At 35.3% G+C, this 12867-nt stretch overlaps 1 protein-coding gene across 1 annotated transcript in view; it reads left to right on the top strand.

The window, feature by feature from the left end:
• csmd1 (CUB and Sushi multiple domains 1) overlaps positions 1–12867 on the top strand; it is a 576851-nt gene that overhangs the window by 302451 nt on the left and 261533 nt on the right. The window contains exon 5 of the mRNA XM_015374130.1: positions 183–390. Within this exon, the coding sequence (XP_015229616.1) occupies positions 183–390 (208 nt within the window). The remainder of the gene's footprint in view (positions 1–182; positions 391–12867) is intronic.

The raw sequence follows: 12867 nt of genomic DNA, 5'->3' as shown, positions 1-12867 counted from the left end.
TATTATGGAGAACATACCACATAAAACCTAAATTTAACAATTCACACTTCAAAACAAGCTGACCTAAGAACATCCTACAAAATATTATGTAAAAAAAAATAAAAACTGTGTGGATACAGTATATTGCCCAGCTATCATTTTCTAGGCTTATTTCTATGTCCATGTTTTTCTTCTTTTATCAGCGGAAGGAGCATGTGGCGGTACGTTACGAGGCACAGCAGGTTATATTACCAGCCCCGGATACCCATCAGAGTATGACAACAACCTGGATTGCACATGGTCAATCCTGGCCGAACCTGGGGACACTATCGCTCTTGTTTTCACTGACTTCCTTTTAGAAGACAAATATGACTTTCTGGAAATCAGTGGGACAGAAGCACCGACCATATGGTAAGATTCTTGCAATAGACAAAATTGCATTACTCAGTGAACAAAAATGTGTTATTAAGGACACAGGTGTCTTAGGGGCAACCAACAAGACAAGCTAAGCACACTGCAAAATTTGTACACAGATAGGGAATAATATGTACACAAGAAGCAGTTACATTTAGAAAAGCTGGTTACTTGAATATCCCAATGTTTATAATCAAGAAATGAGAGACAATATAACCACTTTATTGGCTTTTTACAGTATGCATTAAAAAAAGCATAGTCCAAACTCATAGCAGGAAAAAGGCCTTTCCAATGGAGTTGAAACATTGACTCAGAATAATCATGATGAACTGATTATTGAAATGATAATCAACTAATTATTATTAGAGCTTTTTTTAATTTCAGAATATAAAAACTAAAATGTACAAATTGCTGGATGAACAACCCACTCAGAGGGTAATTAAGCCAAAACTACACAAAAGTAATGTAATTTTTGCATTTAAATTAATCTGATATGCTGTGAAAAAGCCATGACCAGGCCTAAGCTTGGTAAGACTGGATTCCAAGCTTTCCAAAGATGTCAAAGTTGTGGAACTCAAAAAAAAAAAAAAAAAAGAAATTAGAAAACATATGACCATTTGAATGTTGTCACAGAAGCTTTAGGAGAAAACTGGTTTCAAAGTTTCCTTATTATCACCTGGAAACCAGCTGTGTGGTAACAAATGCTGTTGTTAGAATAAATAGTTTTATTTAGTTTGCTGCAACACCTTATGCACCTTATGTTAAGATTATTTACAGCACTGCACGAAGATATTTGTGTGCACATTTAACAGACAAACATCTTTCATCAAAAAACGACAACATCACATTTATACACACAAGAAAAACAAAGCAAAAAACATATTTTAAAACTCTTAACATTTACATTCTTTAAAAATGCAAATAAATTAAGTTATTTTTAAGTATTTATACATTTTAATGTGTCTGCAGATTGCATCATGGTTACAACTTGTTTGGAAATTAAGATTTTGATCCCTTGGTATGCCTGTTTTTTTTTTTTTTGTGTTCTTTCTGTTTTTAGTACTGTAGAACAATGGAATAAAGTGTTTCATGGGCCATTTTAAAATACAAATAAATCCACCCACTATTCCGGGTTTCAGCAATTAATTACTAAGTAGGTAGGGACAATAAAACAGCAAATATAGGGTTGGTGTCATCAACTTCATCTTGCAGGTTTGGATCAAAGCAAAAGCAGTATTTTTTTTTTCTCAGAATTGGGTGGATTTATTGCTTTTCTTCGTTCAGGCTATGCTGACTTGTTCCTACTTTACATATGGAGCATCACAAATGTAATTAAATATGCTCTGTTCAGAACTCTTCAGGTGGCATTATTTTAACTCTACTTAGTTCACTCATCTGAGTATCAGAGGAAAATGATCATGGTTGTGATGTTTACCTGCTCCAAAAGAACTCAATTGACCTGGATCAGCATTGAATGGTAACAGTAGCACTCTAAACAGTCCTTCACATAAGGACACTTTGCAAGCTTTGTAAGAATTAGCACATCCAGCAGGGAAGATTGAAGCTACAAAAACAGCAGTGTCATACTTTAGATGAAAGGTGAAATCTGAGGTGATGGTAACCATTTTGGGGCCCTTACCACAAATACTGTGTGGTGCCCCTACCTGGAATTACTAATAATACAGTATATGCAGTACTCAAGTTGAGGGGGGATGGTCTCCCCCTTCTTAACAAAATTTTAAAAATCATCCCCCTTCTGAAATGACCATCCCCTGTGACATTTTATAACAGAATGTGTAAAATTTCTACTATATATTAACAGTAATAGGATTAATATTGCCCTTTCAACATTTAGCGGGCTGATGGCTTACAAGTAGCCTGAGCAAATAAGATAAAATCCAAGAAGTGCCCTGCCATGACTATGAAGCTGATCCCAGTGAGAAATTGGTCCCTAACTATGTAGGAGAAGTGATAGCCATGTATCTATATACTATAAGGTGTCTTGGTCAAGGTCTATGACCGGCGTATCTGACATGTAACAACCATACCATGCATATTGCTTTAGATTAATAGACCATATTAATTAGGCTATGTATGCTTCCAAAAAGTAAATAAATACATTCCACCATCCCCCTTCTTTGTTTTTTATAACTACACTACTGAGTATATGTGAAGTTAAATGGCAAATGGTAAAAAGCTTCTCTTTTTTTCTAACAGCAAATTTCTGATTTTTATTGTCTGTTGCTATATTATATAATATTTACCAAGAGGATGTGAATAGTAGCCTACTTTGCATATCTCTCCATCAGTGCTGTCGCTAAAGTATTAAAATGTTTTCCTTCCCTTTAAAATAAAGAAAAAAGACATTTCAGGAACATTAAAGCAGGAGAATAGAATACAGTATTGCACAATACTGAAATATTGTGTATCCATTCAGCTATTTAGATATGTTTCAGTAGCGTAATGTCATGATGATTTAACCTTTTGACCACCATATTGAGTACCTAACGGTCTGTGGGATTTCCCCCTGACCAGAATGAATAATTTACTACTTACGGCTGCGGCTAGATTTGAGGTGGATATGTCAGCTGTCTTAAATATCCTGTTCCCCTTCATAACATGGGACAAAATAACTCACCTGCAAATACCTGATGGCCTTTCCCTCTCATCATGGACAACAAGTCCTGTGGATGTAAAGAAATTTACCAAAGATACCTGAGGGGATTATTTCAGCTATTGAAAGAATCTTTTTTCGCTTCATAACATGGGAACAGATTAATTTACCAGCAAGTCCTTCACACTACTTATTTCCCTTATCATTGGCAATAACTCCTATTCCTGTGATTTTGCTCCCTATTTCCCTATCCAGCTATCAATTTAGTTCATAACACTAGTTATCTATATATTATATTCATCTATTAGTAACATTCTGCTTATAATGGTATTCATCTCTATACTTATTCAATAGAAACCCATGTCCTGTATTTATGGAACCATTATTTATCCTGCACTTGCTGCTATTGCACTTCTGGTTAGACCTAAACTGCATTTTGTGCCTTGTATCTGTACCTGTACCTGTGTAATGACAATAAAGTTGAATCTAATCTAATCTAATATATTTGCCAAAGTCATTTAGGGGAACTTCATTAAGAACATACAAAACAATCAAAGCAATATTTTAGTTGGCTTCAAACACATGCCTAATGAAACCATCTGATACATGCATCACATTGTATCTAGAAAGATAATTTGAAATAAATTAATTGAAGGAGTAAGACACAAACACATCAATCATCATTTTTAAATTCAAAATGTTAATATTTTTACTGAATCGTATCCATGTGAAGTTAGTGTAATTAAAATCGAAGAGTCTTCTATCAAAACCAACCTTGTATTTACTGTATATCTGATATCAACAGCCTACATAGATAATATAGAATCTCACAAAATACATTTCAATAAATCATTAAGTAATAACTGTAAACCCATTTTAGGTATTACTTTTTTCCCCTTTAGTAGTGAAACAACTTCTATCTATCAATCAATCTATCTATCTATCGATCTATCTATCGATCTATCTATCGATCTATCTATGAAAACTGTGAATGACTGGCTGCTATGTCTTGCTGCTAAATTAATCTATTCCCATGTTATCGAAAGAGGGTAGATTATTCAAGATAGCAGAAATACTTTTTGTTTCCCCCAACCCCCGGGAAATGTTTGGAAATAAAGCAAATACTATGTAATCTGAAGGAGTTTTTGCCTATCATGACAGGAGTAAACCCTGTGAAAGACTTGCTTTTAAAAATGGAGTGAGAAAGGGATATTTCAGACTTTTGAGATATGCAGTTTCCTCTACATAATTTTGGCAAATAATAAGGAAATGTGTCCAAATAAACAAAACTTATTGCCCATGATAAGTGGAATAAATGCCATGATGAACCTTGCTAGAATAACATGGACTTTTTGGAGGCATTCTTGGTTTTCACCATTTCCTGTTACAGGAAAAACATTTCTAAGAGAAAAAAAAGGACAACAGACTTGATAAAAGGATAGGGACAGGTTTCTTGGACCAAGTATTTTTAAAAACATGAATGCAGAATCATTACTTATAAGAGGTTTTCTATTTTTGTGCTCACTAATAGTGATTGGCATATCCAGCCTTTTAAATAATTACTTGCTTAAAAAGCTGCATGTTTATGTTTCATATCAGGCTTGAAAACTTGATTATAACTTTCTATGCTGGTTTTATTTTAAAGCTTAGGTTTTCCAAGATATTATTCAAGTGATGTAAAAATGCAGAAATTTAAATATTTTTTTTTAGTCAAGCAATTCATAATAAATCCTAACACTATTTTTTTTTTTTACTGGAATCTAAATCAACTGCATCAACACATGTTTTAAATTACGATTGTGTCCCTCCATGAAAACAGAATGCATATGGCAACAAGGAAATATACAATAAAAAACAGCAGTAAAATTAAACAAAAGGAAATTAAAATAAAATAACTGTGCATTAAGCACTGGCACTAACAGAGCAGCACACTTACACTGTATTCTCTTGATACAATTGTGTTTTTGCGTGTGCATGTTTGATGTGTGTCATGCCTTAAGTGGACCTCTGAAAGGGTGAGCTGTTGATAGTTTGAGCAGAGTTTGACAGATCATAAACACTCAGCTACTCCAACACAAAGCCTAGCTCTGACAGTGTAATATTAAGGGTCTCCTGTCAACCCACCCACTGCAATCCAGGGAGAAGATGTGACCTTTAACAATTAGACTACAATCAACACTGATTTACCTTTGCATTTATCTCATTCAGTCAAAAGGATTAAAACCCTATAATCAATTTATTGCTCCTATTTTAGAAGTCATTACTGTGCTGTGTATAACTTTGCATTAAAGAAAAAAATTATTTAATCCATAGGTGTATATAAATAATAGGATATGTTAATTTAAAATTACAGCAACATCACCCACTGAGAAGTTTGTGGGCACATTGTAACGAAGTGTGGTATGTTTTTTTCAGAGATCGCAGTAAAGGTTGAAAGACATTTCATTGAATGATGCGGTCATGCCATTTTAAAACCTGACATGACCACTCTGAAGGCTTCTTCCTGTTTATGTGGGGCTTCTTTTGACTGGATGTCCCAAATGCAATTTCCTGTTTCATGTTCCTGTCTGGAATCTGGCAGAGTTGATGTGATGCTTTAGCTGTCACATACGTATACCCACAAATATGTGACCAGACTAAGACTCACACACAACATGAAACCAAGAATCTCTGACGGATGGGCATTTGGACTTCGTCTCTAAACATAAGCTTAAATACTATCTTTTTAAAGCCATTGTTTAAAACTGACTCTATGCTCGTGAAATTTTGACCCTAGATCCGGATATTTTTTGTGCTCAAATAAGGAAACTAGAAAGGATTTTAACATATCTAGTAACTTAGATCCCATTTTAACATGTTTGACTGGTTATCTTGCTCAGATTAACTTTTAACCATGACCTTTACTTTTAGCTCAAGTTTAACTCAAATTAGCCCAAGATGTCTGGACCCTGTTTCAGAAAGAACTCCCATCCTACCCTGAGTAGAAAAGAAATACTCTGAGTAGTTCTACCCTTCTCTTCCTTATACTCAGAATTTTGAGTTTCAGAACAGATAATATCAACTGAGTACAGTAACTAAATTCACAAGTCAAGAAGCTCTTATCAATGGAAAGCAGATAACAACTTAACATATGAGCACACATGCAGGTCCAATGTTACCTGCTCGCTTTGCAGTTGTTCAGTGGACCAATCTCCATCTAGCATTTGATTACTTTCAAAATCTCAAACAAAACAAAAAAAATACATAAAAAACACAAAGTGCAGTTAATGTAATGAAAAGGATTAGAATTTGTAATGGAGTTGAATGTACAAGTACTTCATGTAAATTGTACACTGCAAAAAACATCTAGAAATAAGTAAAAAATGTCTTAAATTAAGTGTATTTACCCTTAATTTGAGCAGGTAAAAAGGATGATCTGCCAATGGAATGAGTGTTTTTACTCCTAAAATAAGATAATTAGATAATATACACTTGAAATAAGACAAAGCAATTGTTTTTTTCTTATTTTAAATGTAAATTGTCTTGTTCCATTGGCAAAGTGTCTCACTTACCTCCTCAATTCAAGAAGAAATGCACTTAATTTGAGCAAAAGCGACTTATTTAGATTTCCATTTTTTGCAGTGTAGTGGAGTAAAAGTAGAAAGTATCAAACGTAAATCTACTTAAGTACAGAAACTTAAGTACTTGTACTTTGTTACATCTCACCACTGTTAATAACATTAAAATGCTTCCACATGAATCTCATTAAAATCCAATGTCTTTATTAAAGCTAATTTTAAGAAAGAGATAGTCCTTTGGGGAGATAAACATCCAATATCGCTGTCTGATCGAAGATATCTTTAGAGAATGTACACATATTTTCATACAAAAAGAGCTTTCTAGAGAACCATATTGGAATTGAATACTAGTTTGTGTAAACTTTAGTGTGCCATAAACAGTTTCAATTATATTAAATGAAGTTACCGACAAACACAGTTGTTGCTAGTGAAAATGCTGAGTTGCTAGTAAGTTTGGAAAACTACTGGTCACAGTTAACCTGGCAATAGCCAGATTGATATATGTAGAACTGAGTTGAGTTCTACGTTATCAATCTGGGGTCACTGCCATTCAGTCTGTCCGTGAAAATGAGAGATGTTAAGTGATATACTTTGAACTGATTTGGTGATGTGCAAGCTAGTACACACCTTCCATAATACACTTTCAGCCAATTGTAGCTACACAATATGATTTGTCTGTAGCTTCTTGAGTGTTTTCACAACTAGCGAGTAAGCTGATAAATCAGACCTTTGACAGAAAAACACAGACATCTTTCCCATCTACAAATGCACAAAGTACTTCTCTTTGCCCCTTTATTAAATGAAAAATTGTCGCTATTTTAGCTAAAACCGAGTCAATTGCGAATTGACAGGTGAGTCCCCCAGCGTAGCCATGTTTGTTATGCCCCAGCAAGGCCCTTCTGACTGTCGTCATTCCAACATGTCCCACCTCAAAAAACACTGCTGGCATATCATTGGTCCGACCCACTGGTGGTTTGGAGATGATGTATTAGTGCAAGTCTTTCTAGGTGGATTTGTTTTAAGACTGAAAACTCAGATTTTGTGATAATCCAACTTGCAGCGCAAGGTTATCCCACAGTGGCTGGTACTGCATGATTTCCTCACAACCCTGTCCTCTCTGACCAGTTTTTAATAACCTTCAGGATTACTTTAACAGAGTTCTCCTCCACCAAAAGAAGGTTTCGCTTTAGCAGATCATTATCAATAGGGCAGTTATAAATTTTAAAGAATCAGTTTCACTTTCTCTCCCCTCTCTCTCCTCCACTTTCTCTCTCTGTACTGCTGCAGAGGGCAAAAGTCTAGTTTATTCCCCTTCACAGGTTGATGATTTTGTTTATGGGGTTAATCTTCTCTGCATACTGCCTTAGACAACGCAGCCCCTTTAAAAAACTTTAAAAATAAGAGCTGGCTACCTGGTTTAATGCAGAGCTAAGCACCCTAGCAAAATGCTAGGAAACTGGAGAGAAAATCGTGCTCCACAGGCCTACAGGAATCCTACCTAGTCTGGAAAAATAGTTTACTGCTGTATAAAGGGACCCATTGTAAAGCAAGAGCAGCATATTTCTTCTTTTTAATAAAGGAGAATAAGAATAATTCTAGATATCTTTTTAATGCAGTTGCCAACCTCACCCAGAGCCATAGCTCTGTTGAAACATCCATCCCACCTGCTCCTAGCAGTAATGATTTTTTGGGATTCTTTATAAATAAGATTGATCTTATTAAAAATAAGATCATTAGCACTCCTCTAACTACAATTGTTTTGTCTCTGGAAGGTGAGCCAGCATTTGAGGTAGCCATAGAATCTGAACTGGGCTTAGACAGCTTTGGTCCAGTTGAACTTTTAGAGTTAGCAAAACTATTGTCTTCATCTAAGCCTTCCACTTGTATGTTAGATCCATTTCCAACCAGGTTATTGAAGGAAGTATTCCCTTTGATCTTTTATTTCATTTTAGATGTGATTAATCTATCCCATTTACAGGGATATGTAACAAAGGCTTTAAGGGTGCTATAATTTAAACTTTACTTTAGAAACTGTCTCTTGACCCAGATGACTAGGTCAATTATAGACCTATATCCAATCTTCATATCTTATCTAAAATCCGGCATCTCGTTCTTTCGATCATGATCCAAAGCTCATGACCATAGATGAGGGTAGGAATGTAGGAAAGGAGCAACTTTTCATCTACAGTTATCCTTGTATCTTCTCTGTCAATCCAACATCAGAGGCAGGTTTTGTCTTTCTCATAATTGAGACGCAATTTTGTGAACTCTGCAGATGGTAGGTCTGTGCAAGCTTCAGGTTTAACAAGTTTCTTCATTGACTGAATGCTAAGAAAGTGAGCAGTAGCAGCTTAGAACAGAAAAACAGAGCAGCACAAGGTTCAGTGCATGTTTCGAATAACATGACGCTCAGTTGAGGTGGTGCTCCTCTTAAAAGCCCTGAGTAACTGCAAAAGAGGTCATAGCAGGGCTTGCTCTTGTTTTTACTACTTCTGTATTACTGTTAATAGCAGGGCAAAAGGACATTTCTTTTCAAGGTCATGGCTTATATCAGTTCTGTGTCCATAAGGAGCATACAAAATAAACTAAACTAAATAACTAAACTGTGTCATATAATATTGCTTAGTAACAATGAACCCTAACTTGACAATTACTATTGTGAGATTCATTACAGTATGCATACTATACGACAAGAGCTATCATCTATACTAAATTCAGAGCTTAGAAATGGTTCTAAAACCACTAACCTCATCCATCGGCTGGGCCTTTCACACCAGTTCCAGCCAAGCTTTGCAAAATAAAATAGGATTAGACATTTTCACTCCCTGTCATGCATCTTGTCTATTTTACCATTTGTTCTCCCCCTTGTTCCTCTGTTACATCTCATTTCACTGCTCCCTTTAGATCCTTAGCTTTCTCATCCTCTCCTGCTGTTTCCCCTTTAGTTCTCCTCTTTTTATCTGCTCTCCTCCTTTGTCCTATTACAGTCCTCTTTGACTCTTTTCTTCATTTTGCAACACTTGTATTGTTATTACATTTACATTTTAAATTATGTTTACTGCCTTTGTGTGTGTGTGTCTTTTCATGTCTAAGCGTGGGCATATTATGAGATTAAAGGTAACTTCTTATCCCAGTTTGCTTAAAACACTTGAAATAAAAAAAACACCTATATGTTGTCAATAATGACCTCTAACTTTTTGACTTGCATACACTCATTTATTTTTATAGTGCTATGTTCTGTCATTATATAGGTGTGAGCATCTACAGGGACTGGCAATAAGTGCAGCGATGGAACAAGGCTGCAGTAAAATATAGCCAGGAGCTAAAGCCAGTTGGGAGGTTACGTGCAGAGAAAATGGCCCCCCAATGGTACAAAATTATGTGTTTTTCATGGGGCTTATGTATCAACAGACAACTGGTAGCCTTATGATGGAGGTTTCGTTCCGTTTGCAGAAATGTTTTCTTTCATTACTTTTGTTCTAAGTTTATTTTTGTTGTGAGTGGTTCTCTCAGTTTTTTGATTTCCCGCTATGGGCCTGATGTACTAAAGGTTTTTATGTATACAAATACTGTATATGTAAAATTGACAATATGCACAATTAGATCTAATATGACATAGATCTATAACTCTGTATGAAAATATCTTTGCCCTCATCAATCAAAGTACTAGGGCGTAACCTCAAACAATGCAATTTTTTTAACTGCTTGATTAACGTGGGGTTGACTTAGAGCCAGAGGCAAATAGAACCTAAGTCGTATCTCCTTTGGAAAAAAACGTTCCAACACTACATTTTCTTCCATTTGATGGACCATTCCAGTGCAACATTGTTAGAGAGATGTCCCAGGATGTTTTTTTTTTGTGTGTGTTGGGTGTCCAGCAATCCCAGATTCATGCACTTGTCCATGCACACTTTCAACTACAGTCATTGGTTCAAAATAAAATAAAATAGAAATAAATAAGATAGCTACAACAAGTTTCTTTTGGAAAAGATTTATCTAACCCTAATGAGTATGAATTAACTCTTTTTCCACTGGGGAGAGGACATTTATCTGTGTTAATCTGTGGTAAAATGCATTATTATATTATCATCGCTGTTCAGACATTTGTTCTGAAAGACCATACATTGTTGCAGCTACTCTTGCCAGCCCATTTTTGTTTAACTTTTTCATGCTCATTATGCATTAGAAATAAAAAACACTGGTGAGAATAAAAGTTTAGTCAAATGTTTTATGGTTATCCACTTGTTAAATGTATTTTACATGCTTGTTTGTTTTGCAGATATCTTCTGCTAAACCATTTTCCTTTTCCTTTTCTTTCTTTTTTCTAAACTAGTAAGTTTTATATCTGATTTCATTTAATTATGTTAAATAGACAAAAGAAAGTAGAAGTTTCCCATTCTTTAAAAGAAGAAAAAACATGCCTCCAGGCTGCCTGGAAAAAATTATGTGAGGGCAGTCTTTGAGTGACATTTCATGAATTGAAATAAAAACTGGTTGTGATAGCTGGAATGATCCATATGCCAAAAGCATTTTGACTGTGTTTCTTCTCCAAGTGAACCCAAGGGAATAGGTCGTGATTATTATTTTTTTTCACATGAATAGGGAAGGTCCAAAAATTGTTTAGATAGTGATCATAACTGCATTCCTGTGCATAGTGCATTTGTGAATGAAGCTGCCATTAGGAGGTGAAAATAGATTCCCCCTGCTCTCCCATACTACAGACTGGACACAGTTCTTTGTGTATGAGGTAGGTCGGTGAATCTTGAGTTACAAAGAACTGCTGCTAAGGAATGATTTGTTATCTGGCTCTGTGCTGTAAGTGGTGCTGAGTCATTTACTCACTCACAGCATTTATCAGGGTGTGATTTGTTCATTAACAAGTCTGTGGCTTACCTAAGTATCTTAAGATAATTGGGATAGGGGAAGTGTGTGTATGTTTCCATGAGGTTTGAGTTGGCATTAGCAGTTAGTTTACAGGAATACATGTGATTGTGTGAGTCAAAGAATGTTGAGGTTCCACTACCGACCAACACAAATCGCTTACGCTCACCTTGAATGAACTCAGACAGGAATTAATCAGTGAATGAAGTAATTCATGCAGTTCATTCAATCAAGATCTTAGTTAATTTAAATGAAACATTTAAGAATAAGAAAAAAAAAATCTGCTGCTACATTTTTTCTTCTGAGGGTCTCAGATAGCTCTTTTGAAGTCAAGATGCTGCGTTGGGGGTCTCCATGTATTAATCAGCAGAAGTGTTTCATAATTCAATAAAAAAAAATTAAAAAGGATGTTTTCATTGGATTTTACTCTTTATTTATCTAGCAATTTTTCATGACTATAAATATGAATTGACGCAAGATGTATGTCAGATATGCATCCACACCTGCGTGTTTGTGTGTACAGTACGGTCATGTATAGGCCTAACCAAGTTAGCATGAATTGGATACTTCCTGCAAGGATTTACATTTAAATTTGATGCATTTGCAAGGGTGGAGTACTTTTAATTCTAAAAGACATCTACTTACAAACTCACTTAAAATTTTAATTTTTATATTACCTTTTTGTCCATTGTCCTTTATTGTCCTTTTTTGCAATCACTTTCCTGCTCCTAACCTCGACTTCTTTCCCATTTTCTTTGGTTTCGGCAGAGTAGCATTAGTAATGTCATGCCTCATTTAGGTTACGTATTTTTGCCTCCTCTTTTATCATTTTTGACCTCTGTTCACAGCTACTAAGTAACTACTCTCCACCGTGTAAGCAGTTACTTTGCCCCTCACCTCCTCTTACAAGTTTTTCATCCGTCTGTCTCTTTTTCTCTGTCTATATTTTTTCACTCTTAGATTTGACATGTTCTGTGTCTCTTGACAGATAAAACCTACTGTAGAATTTCTTTCAAGCTTGTCCTTCATGTCTTTGCTCTCCTGTCCATCCTCACTGCTCCCTGAATCCCGCTGAGTAGTCTGTTTCATTTTCATTCAATGAGTCTCTCTTCATTGTTTCTTTAATCAGTCTTATTTTCTCTTCAGCTCACATCTGCTCTTTTTTCCTCTGTCTACAGCATTTTTAGTTTGTTGTCATCCCTTCGTTATTTTCCTGTCTGTCTTTGCTTTTTACCTCCAATGTCAAATGTCTGGCCTAAATAATGGAAATAAAGTACTATATTCTAGGACATTTTGTTTTCCCCCTACATTGTTTTTTTCATCTTGCTGATCTTCTCCCATAATGACTTTCATTATTTCATTTTGCAAAGTTACATCATCCATCAACATGTCACAATCTAGTCTCCCAATTTTCTCCTTGCC

Source organism: Cyprinodon variegatus, unplaced genomic scaffold (assembly GCF_000732505.1).
Source record: "Cyprinodon variegatus isolate N-32 unplaced genomic scaffold, C_variegatus-1.0 Scaffold5, whole genome shotgun sequence".
Lineage (NCBI taxonomy): Eukaryota > Metazoa > Chordata > Actinopteri > Cyprinodontiformes > Cyprinodontidae > Cyprinodon > Cyprinodon variegatus.
This window is presented reverse-complemented; position numbering and strand designations above follow the sequence as displayed.